Below are 26,747 nucleotides of genomic sequence, written 5' to 3'. Positions count from 1 at the left end.
TCATACTTCTGCCTTTATTTATTCCCAACGCCACCTCGCCACACATAGACTAACAGCCCTCTACCCCTCATGCGTGCGAGTTAGCGCTAGGAAAAGACAACAAAGGCCCCATTCGTTCACACTCAGTCTCTAGCTGTCATGTAATAATGCACCGAAAACACAGCTCCCTTTCCACATCCAGGCTCCACAGAACTTTCCATGGTTTACCCCAGATGCTTCACATGCCCTGGTTCAATCCATTGACAGCACGTCGACTCTGGTATACCACATCGTTCCAATTTACTCTGTTCCTTGCACGCCGTTCACCCTCCTGCATGTTCAGGCCCCGATCACTCAAAATCTTTTTCACTCCATCTTTCCACCTCCAATTTGGTCTCCCACTTCTCCTCGTTCCCTCCACCTACGACACATATATCCTCTTGGTCAATCTTTCCTCACTCATCCTCTCCATGTGCCCAAACCATTTCAAAACACCCTCTTCTGCTCTCTCAACCACACTCTTTTTATTTCCACACATCTCTCTTACCCTTACATTACTTACTCGATCAAACCAGCTCACACCACATATTGTCCTCAAACATCTCATTTCCAGCACATCCATCCTCCTGCGCATAACTCTATCCATAGCCCACACCTCACAACCATACAACATTGTTGGAACCACTATTCCTTCAAACATACCCATTTTTGCTTTCCGAGATAATGTTCTCGACTTCCAAACATTCTTCAAGGCTCCCAGAATTTTCGCCCCCTCCCCCACCCTATGATTCACTTCCGCTTCCATGGTTCCATCCGCTGCCAGATCCACTCCCAGATATCTAAAACACTTTACATTGGTTTATATTGGTTTGAATTTTTTTTCTCTAGCTTCAGCATAACATACCTTACATGATCCCTGTGCACTTGGCATGCTGGATTTACATTATTAATGTTATCATACTCTCAGAGTTTCACTCAAATTTTTAATGTCACCATAGAATCTCCAGATGTTTAGAGAGAATAGCTGAATTCCATTTAATGGCTTCTCAGTCTGGAAAGTGATTTTGCTGCCTCCCATTAAGACTCTTTGAATCCTATCATGTTCTTTTCAGAAATGTGGAAACCAAAACTGCAACAGGCCCTAGCTTTATACTTTGGTCTGTTCCCTCTTCCCCTGACAACCTAAGTAAATAATAATGTGGAAGAAAATCAAAACTAATTACAGGCAAACTTATGTTCATAAGCATCTAAGTTACATTTATGTAATGTGACTTACCGTGTCAAAGAATTCAGTGAACTTGGAGAAGTAATACCACCATGATACATGGGTCATCTATAGTAAAAGAAGCACCGTCAATCTCAACAAATTTATCAAAAACATCTCTCATTAAAATTTGAAATATGCGTAGAATAGTATATCAGAAAATGATAATATATTGCTACTATTAACAGTAATGTTAGAGGTAAAAACAAAAATAATTATTAGACTGAGTCAGAAAAGTTGGCACAAGTCAAAATAGTTATCAATGTACTACAAATACCAGAACATCAAAAAATGCAGCAAAACACTAAATTGTTATCTAGAAATGAAATGAGTTATATGACAGACAATAACTTAAAGTGCTTGCTTTGAATAAACTGACTGCTTTACATACACTAAAATTTTATCTGCTTTAAAAATTTCATTTATCAAAATTCAAGGGTATTTAACTGCAACAAATATCATAGTGCTGTACCAGTGAGTCTTAGTATTAAGACACATGAACAGAGACTTACCTGAATCACTCTGCAAATATTTTTCAAAGTCTTTACTGCAAAATTCCACAACAGCCTTCATGTCCAACAAACTACTATGGTGTACAAAAGCCCACATATAGAGTCTTGAAATGTAGATAAAAATATGATGATGCTTCAATCCAACTATGACTGCGTCTAGATATCACTTGAATTTAATCCTAAATAAATCAAAACATCATCATATTTTCAAATTCATTTCCAGAATCCACATGCAAGTGTCCTCATTCAGAAATTTAATGTGATTCTCTTACCACTAAATTTCAATGTGCTGAATATTGTGAATATCAGATACAAGACCAGGAATACTTAGTCTATATTGTTAAAATAGTGGTATCCAACACTAGCTGTGCATTTCAAAAGTAGCATTATCCAACATAATAGCTGTGTAAATTTTTTTTTAAAGTAACCTATGAATAGTATCAGCTGTAGTATAGTTCAGCTGTCAATTCTGTTAACTTTTAGAATTATGTCATGTAAGCCGAGAACTTTAGCTGTGTGAAATGTTAGCAGGATATGAAATATGAACTGAAAAGGATTTTAGCTTTTTGTAATCATGCCACCAAAGCCCACATGAAGACAGTACAATTTTAAGCCAGACTCACATACAAAAAGCATTAAAGACACAAACTTACTCATATCAACCAAGCTTACAGTACAGTATCACATCAAATCAACATGACACAAATTACATACATGAATATGCAATGCACTATTCACTCCAAATAACCTGACAACCATCTTATCAAGGATCTAATCACTTAAGCTGGAAGAACTTTCCAACAGTGAACACTTCTTATATTAACTGCCTCATGATTTTTGGGAAGGCTGGATAAAAGAAGGAAAAGAGTGTGATCTTTGGGACCAATCAATGTAAGCAAGGCTGGGATAATATCTGGGCCATCGAGTTCAGGTAGGCAACAGAACATCTTTTCTAGGATACCTGACACAAGAAGAGCACAGTTTTCCTTTTTTTTCAATATGTACTGTAGGCATATAAGGAAGAAAACTTATCTGTGACACCTATGTCTAAAGACAAAGGTGAGATCTTTTCAAATGAAGGAGGTACGTGTCTCCAACATAATCATCCTATAATTTAGATCTCTCAAGACATATTATAAAGATGAGAAATATAAGTTTTTCACATTTCCTAATAATTTTGCCTTCAATAACATTCTGGTAAAATGCTGGGTCACACAAATTCAACTAAAGATAAGCATGGGAATATACTTTTATTATGTCAGTGGCAGTATGTGCTCTCTCTGCATTTGCTTGAGCTTCAAGGCAGACACCCATCCCTTCCTGAACAACCTGATCTATGAATGACTGCATTGCTCAGCCTTAAACTTATTAGTCATCCACTTGGTTTTCTCTACCTAAGGCATCTTCATTAAAAAAAAAAAAAGACAAAATTCAAATGAATCTCAGCATGTGCCTGCCTGAGTTACCACAGTTGCCAATCCTAGATTAAACAGATGAATTTCATAATTCAGAGGAACTTTAGGTTTGACACACAGAATACCCAAGAGTACCCCTAATCCAGCACAGACACCTGGTGCTTAAGAATGTCAATTCTATCTTCAAATTGAATTCAGTGTCTACTTCATAGCCATTTATCAAGATTTCTAAGACATAAACTTTTCATCTTCATCTCCTAGATATCAAACACTCCAAATGAATGAAACAACAACAACAACACAATGTATCTCAAGACCCCTGTACTGGTCTTACCACTGTAGGGAATTAAGTACCAAAATAAGTATTTATATCCAAAACTTCAAGATCCTAAACACTAACACGGTCTGATTTGGTACTAACTAAGGTGACAGCATCATGCAATTCTATCCATCTATCAGTTTCAATTCCATCCAATTTCTATGGGGTCAAACAGATCCCTTCAGCCATTAAAATGACAAGTGGCATAATGAAAAAGAAGCCTGGATTTTAGTCTCATTCCAAGAAGACTGCAATCCTAAGGGATTCACCTTGTTTAGTACCTCAAAAGCCAGTACCTGTACACACACACACACATATATATTCTTTTTTATTTATCATACTTGATTGCCATTTCCCGCATCAGCAAGGTAGTGCCAGAAAATAGACAAAGAATGGCCCATCTAAACATACACACACACACACACACACACACACACACACACACACACACACACACACACATATATATATATATATATATATATATATATATATATATATATATATATATATATATATATATATATATCCAGGACTCTTGCATTTACCTCCCTAACAACCCCATCCATAAACAAATTAAACAACCATGGAGACATCACACACCCCTGCCGCAAACCTACATTCACTGAGAACCAATCACTTTCCTCTCTTCCTACACGTACACATGCCTTACATCCTCGATAAAAACTTTTCACTGCTTCTAACAACTTGCCTCCCACACCATATATTCTTAATACCTTCCACAGAGCATCTCTATCAACTCTATCATATGCCTTCTCCAGATCCATAAATGCTACATACAAATCCATTTGCTTTTCTAAGTATTTCTCACATACATTCTTCAAAGCAAACACCTGATCCACACATCCTCTACCACTTCTGAAACCGCACTGCTCTTCCCCAATCTGATGCTCTGTACATGCCTTCACCCTCTCAATCAATAGTGAGTCAGTTGTTGTTCGCTGATGATACAGCGCTGGTGGCTGATTCATGTGAGAAACTGCAGAAGCTGGTGACTGAGTTTGGTAAAGTGTGTGGAAGAAGAAAGTTAAGAGTAAATGTGAATAAGAGCAAGGTTATTAGGTACAGTAGGGTTGAGGGTCAAGTCAATTGGGAGGTGAGTTTGAATGGAGAAAAACTGGAGGAAGTGAAGTGTTTTAGATATCTGGGAGTGGATCTGTCAGCGGATGGAACCATGGAAGCGGAAGTGGATCATAGGGTGGGGGAGGGGGCGAAAATTTTGGGAGCCTTGAAAAATGTGTGGAAGTCGAGAACATTATCTCGGAAAGCAAAAATGGGTATGTTTGAAGGAATAGTGGTTCCAACAATGCTGTATGGTTGCGAGGCGTGGGCTATGGATAGAGTTGTGCGCAGGAGGATGGATGTGCTGGAAATGAGATGTTTGAGGACAATGTGTGGTGTGAGGTGGTTTGATCGAGTAAGTAACGTAAGGGTAAGAGAGATGTGTGGAAATAAAAAGAGCGTGGTTGAGAGAGCAGAAGAGGGTGTTTTGAAATGGTTTGGGCACATGGAGAGAATGAGTGAGGAAAGATTGACCAAGAGGATATATGTGTCGGAGGTGGAGGGAACGAGGAGAAGAGGGAGACCAAATTGGAGGTGGAAAGATGGAGTGAAAAAGATTTTGTGTGATCGGGGCCTGAACATACAGGAGGGTGAAAGGAGGGCAAGGAATAGAGTGAATTGGAGCGATGTGGTATACAGGGGTTGACGTGCTGTCAGTGGATTGAATCAAGGCATGTGAAGCGTCTGGGGTAAACCATGGAAAGCTGTGTAGGTATGTATATTTGCGTGTGTGGACGTGTGTATGTACATGTGTATGGGGGGGGGGGTTGGGCCATTTCTTTCGTCTGTTTCCTTGCGCTACCTCGCAAACGCGGGAGACAGCGACAAAGTATAAAAAAAAAAAAAGAAAAAAAAAATATATATATATATATATATATATATATATATATATATATATATATATATATATATATATATATATATATATATATATAAACACCCATACACGCATACATACATATACATATCAACATATAACTATATATGCAAACACATACACAGAAATATACATATATACACATGGACATATTCATGCTTGCCTTCATCCATTCCTGGCACTACACCGTCCCACAGGAAACAGCATCACTACCCCCTGCTTCAACAAGGTAGCACCAGGACAACAGATAAAAAAGGCCACACTGGTTCACGCTTAGTCTCTACCTGTCATGTGTAATGCACATGACAACTAATTTTTGTTCGTCATACTTGATCATCATTTCCCAGGTAAGTGAGGTAGCACCAGGATCGGACAAAAAGAGGCTACATACACACAGCAAGAATGAATATGTACATCTGTACATATGTATGTCTGTGTATGTATATGTATGTACACATTGAAATGTATAGGTATATATATGGGCGTGTGTGGGCGTTTATGCATATACATGTGTATGTGGGTGGGTTGGGCCATTCTTTCATCTGTTTTCTTGTGCTACCTTACTAACGCGGGAGATGATTAAGTGCAATAAAAACATATAAATATATATTATTAAGAGTATATGGTGTGGGAGGCTAGTTGCCAGAAGCAGTGAAAAGTTTTTATCAAGGATGTAAGGCATGTGTACGAGTAGGAAGAGAGGAAAGTGATTTGTTCCCAGTAAATGTCGGCTTGCAGCAGGGGTGCATGATGTCTCATGGCTGTTTAATTTGTTTATGGATGAGGTAGTTAGGTAGGTGAATGCAAGAGTTTTGGAGAGAGGGGCAAGTATGCTGAGGATGAGAGGGCTTGGAAAGTGAGTCAGTTGTTGTTTGCTGATGATATAGCAGTGGTGGCTGATTCGGATGAGAAACTGCAGAAGCTGGTGACTGAGTCTGGTAAAGTGTGTAAAAGAAGAAAGCTGAGAGTAAATGTGAATAAGAGCAAGGTTATTAGGTTCAGATGGGTTGAGGGACAAGTCAATTGGAAGGTAAGTTTGGATAGAGAAAAACTGGAGGAAGCGAAGTGTTTTAGATATCTGGGAGTGGATTTAGCAGCACATGGAACCATATAAGTGGAAGTGACTCACAGGGTGAGGAAGGGGGCAAAGGTTCTGGGAGTACTGGAGAATGTGTGGAGAGTGAGAACGTTATCTCGGAGAGCAAAAATGGGTATGTTCGAAGGAATAGTAGTTCCAACGATGTTATATGGTTGTGAGGCATGGGTGATAGATACGGTTGTGTGGAGGAGGGTGGATGTGTTGGAAATGAGATATTTGAGGACAATATGTGGTATGAGGTGGTTAGATCAAGTAAGTAATGAAAGGATAAGAGAGATGTGTGGTATTATAAAGAGTGTGGTTGAGAGAGCAGAAGAGGATGTATTGAAATGGTTTGGTCACATGGAAAGAATGAGTGAGGAAAGATTGACAAAGAGGATATATGTGTCAGAGGTGAAGGGAACGAGAAGTGGGAGAACAAATTGGAGGTGGAAGGATGGAGTGAAAAAAATTTTGAGCAATAGGGACCTGAACATGCAAGAAGGTGAAAGGTGTGCAAGGAATAGAGTGAACTGGAACAATGTGGTATACCGGGGCCGATGTGCTGTCAATGGATTGAATCAGGGCATGTGAAGCATCTGGGGTAAACCATGGAAAGTTTTGTGGGGCCTGGATGTGGAAAGGAAGCTGTGGTTTCGATACATTATACATGACAGCTAGAGAATGAGTGTGAACAAATGTGGCCCTTGTTGTCTTTTCCTAGCACTACCTCACGTGCGTGCGAGGAGAAGGGGTGTCATTTCATGTGCGGTGGGGTGGCGACGGGAATGAATAAAGGCAGAAAGTATGAATTATGTACAGGTGTATATATGTATATGTCTGTGTATATATATATATATATATATATATATATATATATATATATATATATATATATATATATATATATATATATATGGATTTGTATGTAGCATTTATGGATCTGGAGAAGGCATATGATAGAGTTGATAGAGATGCTCTGTGGAAGGTATTAAGAATATATGGTGTGGGAGGAAAGTTGTTAGAAGCAGTGAAAAGTTTTTATCGAGGATGTAAGGCATGTGTACGTGTAGGAAGAGAGGAAAGTGATTGGTTCTCAGTGAATGTAGGTTTGCGGCAGGGGTGTGTGATGTCTCCATGGTTGTTTAATTTGTTTATGGATGGGGTTGTTAGGGAGGTAAATGCAAGAGTTTTGGAAAGAGGGGCAAGTATGAAGTCTGTTGGGGATGAGAGAGCTTGGGAAGTGAGTCAGTTGTTGTTCGCTGATGATACAGCGCTGGTGGCGGATTCATGTGAGAAACTGCAGAAGCTGGTGACGGAGTTTGGTAAAGTGTGTGGAAGAAGAAAGTTAAGAGTAAATGTCAATAAGAGCAAGGTTATTAGGTACAGTAGGGTTGAGGGTCAAGTCAATTGGGAGGTGAGTTTGAATGGTGAGAGGCTGGAGGAAGTGAAGTGTTTTAGATATCTGGGAGTGGATCTGTCAGCGGATGGAACCATGGAAGCGGAAGTGGATCATAGGGTGGGGGAGGGGGCGAAAATTTTGGGAGCCTTGAAAAATGTGTGGAAGTCGAGAACATTATCCCGGAAAGCAAAAATGGGTATGTTTGAAGGAATAGTAGTTCCAACAATGTTGTATGGTTGCGAGGCGTGGGCTATGGATAGAGTTGTGCGTAGGAGGATGGATGTGCTGGAAATGAGATGTTTGAGGACAATGTGTGGTGTGAGGTGGTTTGATCGAGTAAGTAACGTAAGGGTAAGAGAGATGTGTGGAAATAAAAAGAGCGTGGTTGAGAGAGCAGAAGAGGGTGTTTTGAAGTGGTTTGGGCACATGGAGAGAATGAGTGAGGAAAGATTGACCAAGAGGATATATGTGTCGGAGGTGGAGGGAACGAGGAGAAGAGGGAGACCAAATTGGAGGTGGAAAGATGGAGTGAAAAGGATTTTGTGTGATCGGGGCCTGAACATGCAGGAGGGTGAAAGGAGGGCAAGGAATAGAGTGAATTGGAGCGATGTGGTATACAGGGGTTGACGTGCTGTCAGTGGATTGAATCAAGGCATGTGAAGCGTCTGGGGTAAACCATGGAAAGCTGTGTAGGTATGAATATTTGCGTGTGTGGACGTGTGTATGTACATGTGTATGGGGGGGGGGGGGTTGGGCCATTTCTTTCGTCTGTTTCCTTGCGCTACCTCGCAAACGCGGGAGACAGCGACAAAGTATAAAAAAAAAAAAAAAAAAAAAAAAAATATATATATATGTATACGTTGAAATGTATAGGTATGTATATGTGCGTGTGTGGACGTGTATGTATATACATGTATATGTGGGTGGGTTAGGCCATTCTTTCATCTGTTTCGTTGTGCTACCTCACTAACGCAGGAGACAGCAACAAAGTATGATAAAAAATAAATAAATTTAAATAAATAAATAAATGAATTTATATATATATATATATATATATATATATATATATATATATATATATTGGAAAGGATCACAATTTTGTGCATGATTAATTATATTCCTACGAGTCCACGGGGAAAATGAAACACAATAATTCCCAAGTGCACTTTCGTGTAATAATCACATCATCAGGGGAGACACAAGAGAGAAATATAACGGTCAGTCGATATATAACAAAGAGAAATGTAGCTAGGACGCGATTTGGTAAACATGTGATTGTCCAAGACAAACAACGAGCGTATCATAAACTTATTGTGTGGACAAGAAAGTGAATTGTTTACAAATTTTATCAAAAATAAAGTCATCAAATTTGTATAGACCTTCACTAATATTAAGGTTAAAATTCTTTGTGTATTTCATAATAGAAGAGTCAATGATATTTCTCGTGGTACTGGAGTTGAGTTAATAACTGAGATGGCATTATTCCAGTCAATACAATGATCATAGTGTTTAACGTGATTAAACAAGGCATTTGATTCTTGTCCTGTTCTTATACTATATTCCTGTTGCTTAAGTCTAACAGAAATATCCTTACCAGTCTGCCCAACATAAAACTTATCAATTTCTACATGAGAGAAATGAAAGAGGAAAGATTGACAACGAGGATTTTATGTGTCAGAGGTGGAGGGAACAAGAAGTGGGAGACCAAACTGGAGGTGGAAAGATGGAGTGAAAAAGATTTTGAGCGATCGTGGCTTGAACATGCAGGAGGGTGAAAGGTGTGCAAGGAATAGAGTGAATTGGAACGATGTGGTATACCGGGGTCGACGTGTTGTCAATGGATTGAAACAGGGCATGTGAAGCATCTGGGGTAAACCATGGAAAGTTTTGTGGGGTCTGGATGTGGAAAGGGAGCAGAGCTTTTGGTGCATTATACATGACAGCTAGAGACTGAGTGTGAACAAATGTGGCCTTTGTTGTCTTTTCCTAGTGCTACCTCGTGCACATGCGGGGGGAGGGGGTTGTTATTTCATGTGTGGCAGGGTGGCGATGGGAATGAATAAAGGCAGACTATGAATTATGTAAATGTGTATATATGTATATGTCTGTGTGTATATATATGTATATGTTGAGATGTATAGGTATGTATATTTGTGTGTGTGGACGTGTATGTATGTACATGTGTATGTGGGTGGGTTGGGCCATTCTTTCGTCTGTTTCCTTGCACTACCTTGCTAACGTGGGAGACAGCGACAAAGCAACAAAGCAAAGCAAGTACATACATATATATATATATATATATATATATATATATATATATATATATATATATATATATATATATATATATAAGTTTTTATTGAGGATGTAAGGCATGTGTACGTGTAGGAAGAGAGAAAAGTGATTGGTTCTCAGTGAATGTAGGTTTGCGGCAGAGGTGTGTGATGTCTCCATGATTGTTTAATTTGTTTATGGATGGGGTTATTAGGGAGGTGAATGCAAGAGTTTTGGAAAGAGGGGCAAGTATGAAGTCTGTTGGGGATGAGAGAGCTTGGGAAGTGAGTCAGTTGTTGTTCGCTGATGATACAGCGCTGGTGGCTGATTCATGTGAGAAACTGCAGAAGCTGGTGACTGAGTTTGGTAAAGTGTGTGAAAGAAGAAAGTTAAGAGTAAATGTGAATAAGAGCAAGGTTATTAGGTACAGTAGGGTTGAGGGTCAAGGCCATTGGGATGTAAGTTTGAATGGAGAAAAACTGGAGGAAGTAAAGTGTTTTAGATATCTGGGAGTGGATCTGGCAGCGGATGGAACCATGGAAGCGGAAGTGAATCATAGGGTGGGGGAGGGGGCGAAAATACTGGGAGCCTTGAAGAATGTGTGGAAGTCAAGAACATTATCTCGGAAAGCAAAAATGGGTATGTTTGAAGGAATAGTGGTTCCAACAATGTTGTATGGTTGCAAGGCGTGGGCTATGGATAGAGTTGTGCGCAGGAGGGTGGATGCGCTGGAAATGAGATGTTTGAGGACAATATGTGGTGTTAGGTGGTTTGATCGAGTAAGTAATGTAAGGGTAAGAGAGATGTGTGGAAATAAAAAGAGCGTGGTTGAGAGAGCAGAAGAGGGTGTTTTGAAATGGTTTGGGCACATGGAGAGAATGAGTGAGGAAAGATTGACCAAGAGGATATATGTGTCGGAGGTGGAGGGAATGAGGAGAAGTGGGAGACCAAATTGGAGGTGGAAAGATGGAGTAAAAGATTTTGAGTGATAGGGGCCTGAACATGCAGGAGGGTGAAAGGCGGGCAAGGAATAGAGTGAATTGGATCAATGTGGTATACCGGGGTCGACGTGCTGTCAATGGATTGAATCAGGGCATGTGAAGAGTCTGGGGTAAACCATGGAAAGTTCTGTGGGGCCTGGATGTGGAAAGGGAGCTGTGGTTTCGGGCATTATTACATGACAGCTAGAGACTGAGTGTGAACGAATGGGGCCTTTGTTGTCTTTTCCTTGTGCTACCTCGCACACGAGGGGGGAGGGGGATGTTATTCCATGTGTGGCGAGGTGGCGATGGGAATAAATAAAGGCAGACAGTATGAATTATGTACATGTGTATATATGTATATGTCTGTGTGTGTATGTGTACATTGAGATGTATAGGTATGTATATTTGCGTGTGTGGACGTGTATGTATATACATGTGTATGGGGGTGGGTTGGGCCATTTCTTTCGTCTGTTTCCTTGCGCTACCTCGCAAATGCGGGAGACAGCGACAAAGCAAAATAAATAAAGGTGGAAAGATGGAGTGAAAAAGATTTTGTGTGATCGGGGCCTGAACATGCAGGAGGGTGAAAGGAGGGCAAGAAATAGAGTGAATTGGAGTCATGTGGTATACAGGGGTTGACGTGCTGTCAGTGGATTGAAGCAAGGCATGTGAAGCGTCTGGGGTAAACCATGGAAAGCTGTGTAGGTATGTATATTTGCGTGTGTGGACGTGTGTATGTACATGTGTATGGGGGGGGGGGGGGCATTTCTTTCGTCTGTTTCCTTGCGCTACCTCGCAAACGCGGGAGACAGCGACAAAGTATAAAAAAAAAAAAAAAAAAAAAAAAAATATATATATATATATATATATATATATATCTTTCTTTCATACTATTCGCCATTTCCCGCATTAGCGAGGTAGCGTTGAGAACAGAGGACTGGGCCCTTGAGGGAATATCCTCACCTGGGCCCCTTCTCTGTTCCCTCTTTTGGAAAATTAAAAAAAAAAGTGAGAGGGGAGGATTTCCAGCCCCCCGCTCCCTCCCCTTTTAGTCGCCTTCTACGACACGCAGGGAATACGTGGGAAGTATTCTTTCTCCCCTATCCCCAGGGATATATATATATATATATATATATATATATATATATATATATATATATATATATATATATATATATATATATCTTTTTTTAATATTATAGTTAATTGAGTTTCCCGCATCAGTGAGGTGGCGCCAGGAAGCAGACAAAGAACGGCCCACCCACTCATAAACACATATATATACATAAACGCCCATGCACGCACATATACATACATATACATACACATACACAGACATTTATATACACAGGTACATTTATACTTGCTTGCTTTCATCCATTCCTGTCGCTACCCCACCCCAAAGGAAATAGCACTGCTACCCCCAGTTCAGCGAGGTAGCACCAGGAAAACAGACAAAAAAGCTACATTGATTCACGCTTAGTCTCTAGTTGTCATGTGTAATGCACTGGAACCACAGGCCCCGATTGCTTAAAATCTTTTTCACTCCATCCTTCCACCTCCAATTTGGTCTCCCGGTTCTCCCCATTCCCTTCACCTCTGATACATATATCCTTTCTCAATCTTTCCTTACTCATTCTTTTCATATGTCCAAACCATTTCAACTCACCCTCTTCTCTCTCAACCACATTCTTTTTATTTCCTCACATCTCCCTTACCCTTTCATTACTTACTCCATCAAACCACCTCACACCACATATTGTCCTCAAACATTTCATTTCCAACACATTCACCCTCCTCTGTACAACCCTATCTATAGCCCATGCCTCACAACCATATAACATTGTTGGAACTACTATTCCTTCAAACATACCCGTTTTTGCTCTTCGAGATAATGTTCTCGCCTTCCACACATTCTTCGTCACTCCCAGAACCTTCACCCCCTCCCCCACCCTGTTACTCACTTCCACTTCCATGGTTCCATCTGCTGCTAAGTCCACTCACTGATATCTAAAACACTTCTCTTCCCCAATTTGTCTCCATTCAAACTTACATCCCAATTAATTTGTCCCTCAACCCTACTGAACCTAATAACCTGGCTCTTATTCACATTTACTATCAACTTTCTCTTCTCACACACTTTTCCAAACTCAGTCACCAACCTCTGCAGTTTCTCACTTGAACCAACCACCAAGCTGTATCATCAGCAAACAACAACTGACTCACTTCCCAGGCCCTCTCATCCCCAACAGACTGCATACTCGCCCTTCTCTCCAAAACTCTTCCATTTATCTCCTTAACCACCTCATCCATAAACAAATTAAACAACTATAAGAACATCACACACTCCTGCCACAGACCAACATTCACTGAAAACCAATCACTCTCCTCTCCTCCTACTTGCACACATGCCTCACATCCTTGGTAAAATATTTTCACTGCTACTAGCAACTTACACCATATACACTTACGACCTTCCACAAAGCATGTCTATCAACCCTATCATATGCCTTCTCCAGATCCATAAATACTACAAACGAATTCATCTGTTTTTCTAAGTATTTCTCACATTCTTCATAGCAAACACCTGATCCACACTTCCTCCACCACTTCGGAAACTACACTGCTCTTCCCCAGTCTGATGCTCTGTACAAGCCTTCACCCTCCCATATAATTTCCCAAAAATACTCAACAGAGTTATGCCTCTGTAGTTTGAACACTCAACTTTATCCCCTTTGCCTTTGTACAATGGCACTATGCATGCATTCCGCCAATCCTCAGGCACTTCACCATGGTCCATACATATATGGAATATCCTTACCAACCAATCACCAACACAGTCACCCCATTTTTTAATGAATTCCACTGCAATACTATCCAAACCCTCCACCTTGCCAGATTTCATCTCATGCAAAGCTTTCACCACCTCTTCTCTCTTAACCAAACCATTCTCCCTGACCCTCTCACTTCGCATACCGCCCCAACCCAAACACCCTATATCTGTCACTCCATCATCAAACACTAAATAAACCTTCAAAATACTCACTCCATCTCCTCATTTCATCACTACCTGTTATTACTTCCCTACTTACTCCCTTCACTGATGTTCCCATTTGTTTTCTTACACACATTATTTACCTCCTTCCAAAACATCTTTTTCATTCTCCCTAAAATTTCATGATACTCTCTTACCCTACTTTCATTGCCCTCTTTTACAACCCTTCTCCCTTCACTGATGTTCCCATTTGTTTCTTGTCTTATGCACATTATTAACCTCCTTCCAAAACATCTTTTCATTCTCCCTAAAATTTCATGATACTCTCTTACCCTACTTTCATTGCCCTCTTTTACAACCCTTGCATCTTTCTCTTGACCTCCTGCTTCTTTCTTTTATACATCTCCCAGTCATTTGCAATACTTCCCAGCAAGTATCATCCAAATGCCTCTCTTTTCTCTTTCATTAACAACTTTACTTCATCTCACCACTCACTACCCTTTCTAATCTGCCCAACTCCCATCTTCTCATGCCACAAGCATCTTTCGCACAACCATCACTGCTTCCCTAAATACATCCCATTCCTCATCCACTCCCCTCACATCATTTGCTCTCAACCTTTGCAATTCTACACTCAATCTCTCTGGTATTTCTTCACACAAGTCTCCTTTCCAACCTCACTTACTCTCACCACTCTCTTCTCCCCAACATACTCTTTTCTTTTTTGAAAACCTCTATAAATCTTCACCTTCGCCTCCACAAGATAGTGATCAGACATCCCTCCAGCTGCCCCACTCAGCACATTTACAGCCAAAAGTCTCTCTTTTACATACCTATCAATTCACACAATCCAATAATGCCCTTTGCCCATCTATCCTACACACACATGTATATTCATGTGTATCTCTTTTTAAACAAGGTAGTCACAATCACCAATCTTTTTTTAGCACACAAATCCACAAGCTCTTCACCATTTCCATTTACAACACTGAACACCCCATGTGCACCAATTAAACCCTCAACTGCCACATTACTCACCGCATTTATATTAACCATCACTAAAACCTGGCCTCGTGCAACAAAGCTGCTGATACACTCGCTGCTACTGGACTCTGCCTGCTCATGTCTTTTAAAAAATTTCAACCATTCATTCCTATAGATATTCATATATCAATTAAAAAACAAAATATCAAAAGTATTTTTCATGCACTACTTTCACTGCACAGATGTGTAGTAGTTTTGTAGATGTTGCTGCATTATGCGTTAAAAAGTAAGGACTGAGTGTCAAGCACAGATATGCAGCCAAAAACATGGACATGGAATGAGTCAAAAGGTAAAAAATCCAGGCTTTGAAAAGAGCATATGGTATGACTAGATGGAATGAAGAAAGAAATGATGGGGTGTATAAGAGATTTGGTATGGCAGGGAATGCAAACGGAATGAACTGTGAGATGGTAGAGAGGGTGAAATGTAATACTTGGTGATTTGAGCATGTGAAAAGAATGCAAGACAGAGAGTTTACAAGGAGAGTGTATGATCAACTGAAGGAGTTTGTGTGAGAGGATGACCACCTGTGACAAATGGAAACAGAGCAGGACTACAGGAGGGAGAGAAATGGTGAAAGAATATGTGGAATGGTATATGTGAGGGAAGCATGTAATAAGAGAGGACTCTTTTGCCATGGCCACTCCCTTGATGGGAATTTCTGGAGCAAACAGGCATCAGAGATATAGATAGGTAGTTAGACAGTAAAGCAAATTGCCACTGCACATGCACATGTTTTATCATTTATTTTACCTATGATGAAATAATGATTGCTGATTATCACTGTTTTTCAACTAATATTATACGTCTTTCAACATAATTCCCTAAAAAAAAAATTCTATAAAAAAAGTTAATAAAATTACCAGTTGCACCAGTCAGATGCACCTCTGTCAAGGTCTGATTAGCACTTGCAACAATGCCTCTACTTTTGCAATATAACCTTTTCCTGCCTTATGTTAGTCAACTTTTAATGCTGAAAGAGGCAGCATCCATAAAAATCACTCAGCATATGATCATAATTATCAAATAATTCACAGTCATCAGCCTGATTCTCTACATCCAGCTAAAAGCTGCTTAATTTCCTTTCAAAAAAACTCAAGCAAATGTACTATTATTAGCATGCCTGAAGAATGACCTGACTGTGGGGAGAAATTATTGCATACTGCCACCATCTAAGTTCAGTGCAAACCCTTGAAACTGAGGGGCAAAACTCAAGAGAGTAAATGTCTGTCTAGAGGCGTTGCCCAGCTCATGTATATATCCATTGGGGCGTAAAGGGGTTCACCAGAAAAAAAATGAAAAACCCATAAAGCAAATATTTTCCTGACTTGTCTGATATCTCTCAAATCAATTTTCCTTTGACCAAATTACCATATAAAAGCTTACATTTATCCAACTATGAAACTGATCAAAAAATCTGAAATATTTCAGTTTCACATGACATGACATGGTATCAAGAAATCTACCTTAATTACCCTAGTTCTGCAATGCAATTACCAAACCCTCTTACCTGGTCAAGGTGTGAGAGGTAACCTATACTACATGTTTTCATTCACTTTGTCAGGTTAGTTTTAGTCATAAAGACCATTTGAAGAGCTAAACTTTCTCAAGTAATTTATATCCAAAATAGATCTTGAAGTTGCAGAGTTGTTTATTTTATAAAAATATCATAACTTCTTTCTACCCCTTCAAAATTGTCAGGCTATCATCATCTCAGGCTTGTGGGGAACAATCAACACTACCAAAACCTTACCCTGATGGCCATGGGACTTTGAGAGTAGTCGACAGGCTGGCAACGGTAGGAGTACCCACGGAACCATCCGCCCATCCCAAACTGGAACCAAATAATATGATGCATGCACTAAGATTTTGCCAGTGTTTTACCTTTCACACCTTACATCACCATTTGTCCAAAACCAAATTAACAAAAAAGAACACAGAGAGGTACTGGATAAAAATTCCAACATTCACCCAAACAGTGAAGGCATAGGTGGAATAAAGCAGAAATAGCAGCAACTGGTCTCCTACATGTTTTCTGCTCCCAAATACCAAGCAGATGTATAATGGTGAAACAAAGTTAATCTTATACATGTATCAAGTATGTGTATATACACCAAAAAGTTAACTGCTGCAATTTGTTAATCTCTAGGTCACTGTGCATACCACTTACAAAATACTTGCACAGTGCTTTGCTCTATTACAAACAGTATAAAATGTAATGAAAAAACACATATTACAATAAGCGAAAAAGCATTTTGGAATATAATCCTGCAATATAAGGAGAAAAGTAAAGGTTAAAAACCAGTTTATGTATACATGAGAAAAGAGTCATGATCAATAATTTTCAATGCAAGAATTTGGAAAACAGGGCAAAGGAAAAACATGAAATCATCAAAGGATTACGATATCAAGAAGGAAACATAAATGCAAACCAGATTGGATGGATGGTGAACAGTTCATGCAGTAAATTCTACAAGGGATGCAGGATTATTGATATTGACTTGTTGAATGTTAATAAGATCACTTTATACAAAACAAAAGTTTAAGACTGCACGGGAAAATTTATCATAATCATAATCATTCTAGTTAGCAGTAATTAATGCAATGCAGATGACATAATAATAATTGCTCTTAACCAACCAAAATGCTCTCCAACATTCTAATATATGGAGTGAATTTTACTATTTAACAAAGTTAAAACATGCAAGCAGAGCAGCATTTGGCACATGAAGGTAGGATGCAAAAGCCAAAACATAAAGCAATGAAAGCACATACCTAACCCATGCTTAGTCATACGAACAACACTTTCATAAACTTCTCTAATGATGTCTCACAGTTAATACAAATAAAAACCTTCTAACAGGAACATGCATATAATGAGAGAGAGGAAGATGTGTGTGTGTGTGTGTGTGTGTGTGTGTGTGTGTGTTTTGTGTGGTGTGGTATGGTGTACGTGTGTGTGTGTGTGTGTGTGTGTGTGATTACTATTTGAGTTAGTTGTTTTGTATACATCTAATAGGTCTTTCTTTCAAAGTATTTATACCCCAACCAAAGCCAATTACTGATTCACTGACCCCCCCTTAGGGGAGGATGAACACCTAGTTAAATGTGGACCTAATCTACCTCGATTTGAACCTATGCAGGTCCTACCCCTTAGAGGCCTGTGCCAACTCATGGCCAATTATGCTAACCACAAAACCAAGGAGGCTCTTGTGTTTGCATATATTTTCCATACTTGTTTGCTGTTTATTGCATTAGAAAGGTTGTGCAAAGAAAAGCTGAATGCCCTCATTTTTTCATTTATTCACAACCAATCTTAAGCTGTCACATAAAATGCAATGAAACCAAGCCCCACATACCCTTCCCTGGTTTTCTGTGATTGCCTCATAAGAAATGCCTTACTCCCTCCTGGATGTTTTGATCTACAACATTCAAAACATCTTTTGCCCCACCCTTCCACCTTCTTGTTTCCTGCTTTTCTTTGTTCCCTCCGAATCTAACAAGCAAACCCTCAATTCTACTCTCCTCACTCATCCTCTCCATATGTCCTAAGCATTTCAGCACTCCCTGTTCAGCCCTGAGATTACACTGAAAGAGAAAATTAACCTATGGCAAGGCTAATTATCATCAGTTTACTTAACAGAGTACAGTCTCCTCATAAAACATTTTGCTTCAAAGGAGTTCATCCTGTCCTTATTGTGTAGTGTAATGCAGCCTTATTTTCTTCATAACTGTCTGCCTATTCTCACATTAGAGGTAATGACAGGAACAGACATGGCCTCATCTGCTCACATCCACTCTTTACCTGTCATATGTAATCCACTGAAACCACAGCCCCCTATCCATCAGGCCCAACAGACCTTTCCATGGTTTCCCCTGACAACTTAGTAAGCCTGTAAAAAGGTTTCTATTTGTATTAACTTTGAGGTTCAGTCCATTAACTGATCAATGCTCCATGTATACTACACTGATCCGATTCACTCCATCCCATGCACACCTTAAACCCTTCGGTATGTTCTGCATATGTATAGCCTGCACAATCTTGGAGGTAAATTCAGGGGTGGGTAAGAGGACAAGAGCTAAGGAAGGAGTAGCATTACTCCAGAGGCAAGAGTTGTGGGAGTGTGTGGTAGACTGTAAAAAAGTAAATTCTAGATTGATGTGGGTAAAAGTGAAAGTGGATGGAGAGAGATGGGTGACTATTGGTGCTTATGTACTTGGTCATGAGAAGAAAGATCATGAGAGGCAAGTATTTTGGGAGCAGCTGAGCGAGTGTGTCAGCAGTTTTGGTGAACGAGACCGGGTATTAGGGATGGTTGATTTGAATGCAAAGGTTAGTGTAATGTGGCACTTGAGGGTATAACTGGTGTGTGTGGGGTATTCAGAGTTGTGAATGGAAATAGTGAATAGCTTGTGGATCTGTGTGCTAAAATAAGATTGGTGATTGGGAATACCTGGTTTAAAAAGATATATACACAAGTATACATATGTGAGAAGGAGATGGTCAACAGGCATTATTAGATTTCATATTAATTGATAAGGGTGTAAAAGAGATAAGTTTGAATGTAAAGGTGCTAAGAGGGGCAGCTGCTGGCATTTCTTGTGGAGGCGAAGGTGAAGATTTGTAAAGGTTTTCAAAAAATAAGAATGTTGGGGGAGAAGAGAGTGGTGAGAGTAAGTGAGCTTGGAAAGGAGACTTGTGTGAAGAAATACCAGGAGAGATTGAGTGCAGAATGGCAAAAGGTGAGAGCAAATGACATAAGGAGAGTAGGGGAGGAATGGGAGGTATTTAGGGAAGCAGTAATGGCATGTGCAAGATGCTTGTGGCATGAGAAAGGTGGTAGGTGGACAGATCAGAAAGGGTAGTGAGTGGTGGGATGAAGTAGTTGCTAGTAAAAAAAAAAAAAAAAAAAAAGTGTCTGGACAGTACTTACAAGAAAGGAGTGCAAATGACAGGGAGATGTATAAGAGAAGGCTGAAAGGGGGGCGAACGAGAGTTGGAGTGAAATAGTATCACTAAACTTTATGAAGAATAAAAAGATGCTTTAGATGGAGGTAAATAATGAGCAAAAGACAAGAGAACAAATGGGAACATCAGTGAAGGGGGTAAGGGAGGAAGCGATATCAGGTAATGATGGAGTGAGGAGACGAAGCGAGTATTTTGAAGGATTGTTGAATGTGGTTGATGATATAGAGTGGTATATGTAGGGTGTTTTGGTTGGGTTGATGTGCAAAGTGAGGAAGACAGGAAGGGTGGTTTGATGAAGAGAGAGGTGGCAAAAGCCTTGCAGAAGATGAAATCCAGCAAGGCAGCAGGAGTAGAGGGTATTGCAGTTGAATTTAGTTGAATAAAGGTAAGTGTTCAAACTACAGAGGCATAAGTTTGTTGAGTATACCAGGAAAATTGACTGGGAGGGTATTGCTTGAGAGTTTGAAGGAATGTACAGAACATCAGATTGGGGAGGAGCAGTGTCATTTCAGAAGCAGTAGAGGATGTTTGAATCAGGAGTTTACTTTGAAGAATGTATATGAGAAATATTTAGAAAAACAGATGGATTTGTATGTGGCATTTATGGATCTGGAGAAGGCATATGATAGGGTTGACAGAGATGCTTTGTAGATGGTATTTAGAACAGTGGGAGGTAAGCTGCTAGATGCAGTGGTTTTTATTGAGATTGCGAGGTATGTGTATGAGTAGGAAGAGTAGAGTGATTGGTTCCCAGTGAAGGCTGGTCTGCAAAAGGGGTGTGTGATGTCACCATGGTTGTTTAATTTCTTTATGGATAGGGTGGTTAGGGGGATAAATGCAAGAGTTTTGGAGAGAGGGGTGAGTATGCAGTCTGTTGCGGATGAGAGGGCCTGGGAAGTGAATTGGTATTTGTTCACCGATGACAGAACACTGGTGGCTGATTCGAGAGAAAAGCTGCATATGTTGGTTACCGAGTTTGGAAAAGTGTGTGAAAGGAGAAAGTTAAGAGTAAATGTGAATAAAATCAAAGTTAATAGGTTCAGCAGGGTTGAGGGACAAGTTAGTTGGGATGTAAATTTGAATGGAGTAAAATTGGAGGAAGTGAAGTGTTTTAGATATCTGGGAATAGACTTGGCAGCGAACGGAACTATGGAAGTGAAAGCGAGTCATAAGGTGGGGGAGGGGGTGAAGGTTCTGGGAGCAATGAAGAATGCATGTATAGAGAGAATGTTATCTCAGAAAGTGAAAATGAGTATGTTAGGTAGCAGTTCCAACAATATCATATGGATACAAGGCACGGGCTATAGGTAGGATTATGCGGAGGAGGGTGGATGTGTTGGGAATGAAATGTTTGAGAACAATATGTGGTGTGAGGTGGTTCAATAAAGTAAGTAAAGAAAGGGTTAGAGAGATGTGTAGTAATAAAAAGAGTGTGGTTGAGAGAGCAGAAAAAAGGTGTTTTGAAATGTTTTGAAAAAGATTTTGAACAATTGGGGCCTGAACATGCAGGAGGGTGAAAGGATGCACGGAATAGTGAATCAGAATGATTGGTATACTGGGGTTGACATGTTGTCAGTAGACTTAACCTGGGAACATGAAAGGTCTGGGGGTAGAGCAGTGAAAGGTTTATGGGGTCTGAATGTGGGTAGGGAGCTGTGGTTCAATGCATTACACATGACAGCTAGAGAATTATTGTGAGAAGATATGTCCTTTCTTCCTCTGTTTCTGGGCGCTACCTCGATAACAGGGGATGCTGATGCTGTTTCCTGTGGGGCAGGATAGTGCTGAGAATGGATGGAAGTGAGCAAGTATGAAAATGTACACAAGTATATATGTATATGTATTTATGTATGTTTTTTTTTTTTTTTTTTTTGCTTTGCCGCTGTCTCCCGCGTTTGCGAGGTAGCGCAAGGAAACAGACGAAAGAAATGGCCCAACCCACCCCCATACACATGTATATACATACGTCCACACACGCAAATATACATACCTACACAGCTTTCCATGGTTTACCACAGACGCTTCACATGCCCTGATTCAATCCACTGACAGCACGTCAACCCCAGTATACCACATCGATCCAATTCACTCTATTCCTTGCCCTCCTTTCACCCTCCTGCATGTTCAGGCCCCGATCACACAAAATATTTTTCACTCCATCTTTCCACCTCCAATTTGGTCTCCCTCTTCTCCTTGTTCCCTCCACCTCTGACACATATATCCTCTTGGTCAATCTTTCCTCACTCATTCTCTCCATGTGCCCAAACCATTTCAAAACACCCTCTTCTGCTCTCTCAACCACGCTCTTTTTATTTCCACACATCTCTCTTACCCTTACGTTACTTACTCGATCAAACCACCTCACACCACACATTGTCCTCAAACATCTCATTTCCAGCACATCCATCCTCCTGCGCACAACTCTATCCATAGCCCATGCCTCGCAACCTTACAACATTGTTGGAACCACTATTCCTTCAAACATACCCATTTTTGCTTTCCGAGATAATGTTCTCGACTTCCACACATTCTTCAAGTCTCCCAGAATTTTCGCCCCCTCCCCCACCCTATGATCCACTTCCGCTTCCATGGTTCCATCCGCTGCCAGATCCACTCCCAGATATCTAAAACACTTTACTTCCTCCAGTTTTTCTCCATTCAAACTTACCTCCCAGTTGACTTGACCCTCAACCCTACTGTACCTAATAACCTTGCTCTTATTCACATTTACTCTTAACTTTCTTCTTTCACACACTTTACCAAACTCAGTCACCAGCTTCTGCAGTTTCTCACATGAATCAGCCACCAGCGCTGTATCATCAGCGACCAACAACTGACTCACTTCCCAAGCTCTCTCATCCCCAACGTGTATAAGTACACGTATTTATATGTGTGTATATATTGGATGGGTCTTTCTCCATCTGATTCCTAGTGCTACCTCTCTTGTGTGGGAAACAGCAATCAAGTACAATAAATATATATATTATTTTCTTCATACATATTCGCCATTTCCCGCATTAACAAAGTAGCATTGAGAACAGAGGACAGAGATTTAGAGAGAATATCCTCACTTGGCCCCCTTCTCTGCTCCTTTTCGAAAAGCAAAAGCGAAAGGGGAGGATTTCCAGCCCTTTGCTCCCTCCGCTTTCCGTCGCCTTTTATGATACACAGGGAATACGTGGGATGTATTCTTGCTCTCCTATCCCCAGGGATAAATGTATTTATTTACTTATTTATCTATCTATAATACTTGGTCGCTGTCTCCAGCAGTAGCAAGGTAACGCAAGGAAACAGACAAAAGAATGGCCCAACCCACCCACATACACATGTATATACATAAACGCCCACACACGCACATATACATACTATACATTTCAACGTATACATACATATACATACACAGACATATACATATATACACATGTACATATTCATACATGCTACATTCATCCATTCCCGCCATCACCCCGCCACACATGAAATGGCACCCAATCCCCCCGCATGCGCGTGACGTAGCACTAGGAAAAGACAACAAAGGCCACATTCGTTCACACTCAGTCTCTAGCTGTCATGTATAATGCACCGAAACCACAGCTCCCTTTCCACACCCAAGCACCACAAAACTTCACATGCCCTGGTTTAATCAACTGACAGCACGTCGACCCCGGTATACCAAATCGTTCAAATTCACTCTAATCCTTGCATGCCTTTCACCTCCATCCTTCCATCTCCAACTTGGTCTCCCACTTCTCTAGTTCCCTACACCTCTGACACATATATCCTCTTGGTCAATCTTTCCTCACTCATTCTCTCCATGTGACCAAACCATTTCAATGCACCCTCTTCTGCTCTCTCAACCACACTCTTTTTATTACCACAAAACTCTTTTTATTTTTTATTACTTACTCGTTTAAAACCCCCTCACCCACAATTGTCCTAAAACATCTCATTTCAAACACATCCACATTTTCCTCTGCAAAAACCCTTTTCTATGGGCCCTTGCCTCAAAACCCACATAACATTTTTGGGACCCACTTTTCCTTTAAAAAACCATACCCATCCTTTCCTTTTCCAAGATAACGTTTTTTTGCCTTCCACACATTCCAAACCCCCCAAACCCTTTCCCCCCCTCCCCCCCCCCCCCCAAAATTTTTTCCCTTTTTTCCCCCCAAAAAACCCCCCTTTTTAAAAATTTTTTTTCCCCCCCCTTTTTTTTTTCCCCCCCCCCCCTTTTCCCCTTTTTTTTCCCTTTTTTTTCCCCCCCGCCCCCCCTTTTCCCAAACCTTTACCCTTCCCAAATTTTTTTTAAAACCCCCAACCTTATCACCCCCCCCCCCCCCCCCCCCCAAAAAAGGGGCAATTTTAATTTTTAAATTTTTTTTTTTCCCCCCCCCCCCTTTTTTTAAACACCCCAATCAATTTTAAAAAAATTTTTTTTTTAAAAAAAAAAATTTTTTTAAAAAAATTTAAAAAAAAAATTTTAAAAACCCCCCCCCCCCCCTTTTTTTTTAAAAAAAAAAGGGGGCCAGGGGCCCCCCCCCCCCCCCTTTTTTTTTTTTTTTTGGGAAAAAAAGGGGGGGGGGGAAAAAAAAAATTTTTTTTTTTAAAAAAAAAAAAGGGGGGGAAAAAAGGAAATTTAAAAAAAAAAAAAAAAAAAAAATTTTTTTTTTAAAAAAAAAAAATTTTTTTTTTTTTTATTCCTTTTAAAAAAAACTTTCCTTTTTTAAAATTTTTTAAAAAAACCCCCCCCCCCAAAAAAAAAATTAAAAAAAAAACCCCCGGGTTTGGGGGAAAAAAAAAAAAGGGGGCCCCCCCCTTTAAGGGGAAAGAAATTAAAGGGAAAAATTTTAAAAAAAGGAAAAATTTTTTAAAAAGGGGGAAAAATTTTGGACCGGGGGAAAAAAAAAAATTTTTTTTTGGGGGGGAAAAAAATTTCCCTTCCCCTTTGGGTTTTAAAACTTTTTAAGGGGGGGAAAAAAAAATTTAACCCCCCCAAAAAAAACCCCCCAAAAATTTAAAAACCCCCTTTTTTCCCCTTTTTTTATTAAAACCCCCTTTTTTTTTTTTAAAAAAATTTTCCCCTTTTGTTAAAATTAAAAAAAATTTTTGAAAAACCCCAATTTTTTTTCCCCCAAAAAAAAAACCCCCTTTTTTTAAAAAAAAAAAAAAATAAGTTTTTTCCCAAAGGGGGAGGGGGTTGTCATTTCATGTGTGGTGCGGTGGTGACGGGAATGAATAAAGGCAGCAGGTAAGAATTATGTACATGTGTATATATGTATATCTGTGTATGAATATATATGTATATGTTGAAATGTATAGGTATGTATAAGTGTGGACATGTATGTATATAAATGTGTATGTGGGCTAGTAGGGCCATTCTTTCGTCTGTTTCCTTGCGCTACCTCGCTAATGCAGGAGACAGCAACAAAGTATAGTAAACAAATATATAAATAAATAAATATAGAATTTATGGATCTGGATAAGGCATATGATAGAGTTGATAGAGATGCTCTGTGGAAGGTATTAAGAGTATATAGTGTGGGAGGAAAGTTGCTAGAAGCAGTGATAAGTTTTTTAAGAAGGATATAAGGTATGTGTACAAGTAGGAAGAAAGGAATATGATTAGTTCAGTGAATGTTGGTTTGCAGCAGGGGTGCGTAATATCTCCATGGTTGTTTAATTTGCTGATGGATGGGGTGGTTAGGGAGGTGAATGCAAGAGTTTCGGAGAGGGGGCAAGTATACAGTCTGTTCTGGATGAGAGGGCTTGGGAACTGAGTTAGTTGTTGTTCGCTGATGATACAGCGCTGGTGGCTGATTCGGGTGAGAAACTGCAGAAGTTTGTGACAGTTTGGTAAAGTGTGTGAAAGAAGAAAGCTGAGGGTAAATGTGAATAAGAGCAAGGTTATTAGGTTCAGTAGAGTTGAGGGACAACTTAACTGGGAGGTAAGTTTGAATGGAGAAAAACTGGAGGAAATGAAGTCTTTTAGATATCTGGGAGTGGATTTAGCAGCAGATGGAACCATGGAAGCAGAAGTGAGTCACAGGGTGGGGGAGGGAGCAAAGGCTCTGGGAGCGTTGAAGAATGTGTGGAAGGGGAGAACGTTGTCTTGTAAAGGAAAAATGGTTATGTTTGAAGGAATAGTGGTTCCAACAATATTATATGATTGCGAAGCAAGGGCTATAGATAGGGTTGTGCGGAGGATGGTGGATGTGTTGGAAATGAGATGTTTGAGGACAATATGTGGCGTGAGGTGGTTTGATCGAGTAAGTAGTGAAAGGGTGAGAGAGATTTGTGGTAATAAAGAGTGTGGTTGAAAGAGCAGAAGAGGGTGTGTTGAAATGGTATGGTCACATGGAGAGAATAAGTGAGGAAAAATTGACAAAGAGGATATATGTGTCAGAGGTAGAGGGAACAAGGAGAAGCAGGAAACCAAAGTGGAGGTGGAAGGATGAAGTGAAAAAGATTTTGAGTGATCGGTGCCTGAACATACAGGAGGGTGAAAGGCATGCAAGGAAAAGAGTGAATTGGAACGATGTGGTATACTGGAGTG

At 40.0% G+C, this 26,747-nt stretch overlaps 1 protein-coding gene across 1 annotated transcript in view; it reads right to left on the bottom strand.

The window, feature by feature from the left end:
* Positions 1 to 26,747, bottom strand: part of LOC139754425 (very long chain fatty acid elongase AAEL008004) — a 467,896-nt gene that overhangs the window by 293,176 nt on the left and 147,973 nt on the right. Inside the window, exons 5-6 of the mRNA XM_071671703.1 lie at positions 16,979 to 17,059; positions 1,256 to 1,312 (exon numbers count right to left, since the gene is read on the bottom strand). Of these exons, the coding sequence (XP_071527804.1) occupies positions 1,256 to 1,312; positions 16,979 to 17,059 (138 nt within the window). The remainder of the gene's footprint in view (positions 1 to 1,255; positions 1,313 to 16,978; positions 17,060 to 26,747) is intronic.

The sequence above is a fragment of the Panulirus ornatus genome, chromosome 17, assembly GCF_036320965.1.
Source record: "Panulirus ornatus isolate Po-2019 chromosome 17, ASM3632096v1, whole genome shotgun sequence".
Lineage (NCBI taxonomy): Eukaryota > Metazoa > Arthropoda > Malacostraca > Decapoda > Palinuridae > Panulirus > Panulirus ornatus.
This window is presented reverse-complemented; position numbering and strand designations above follow the sequence as displayed.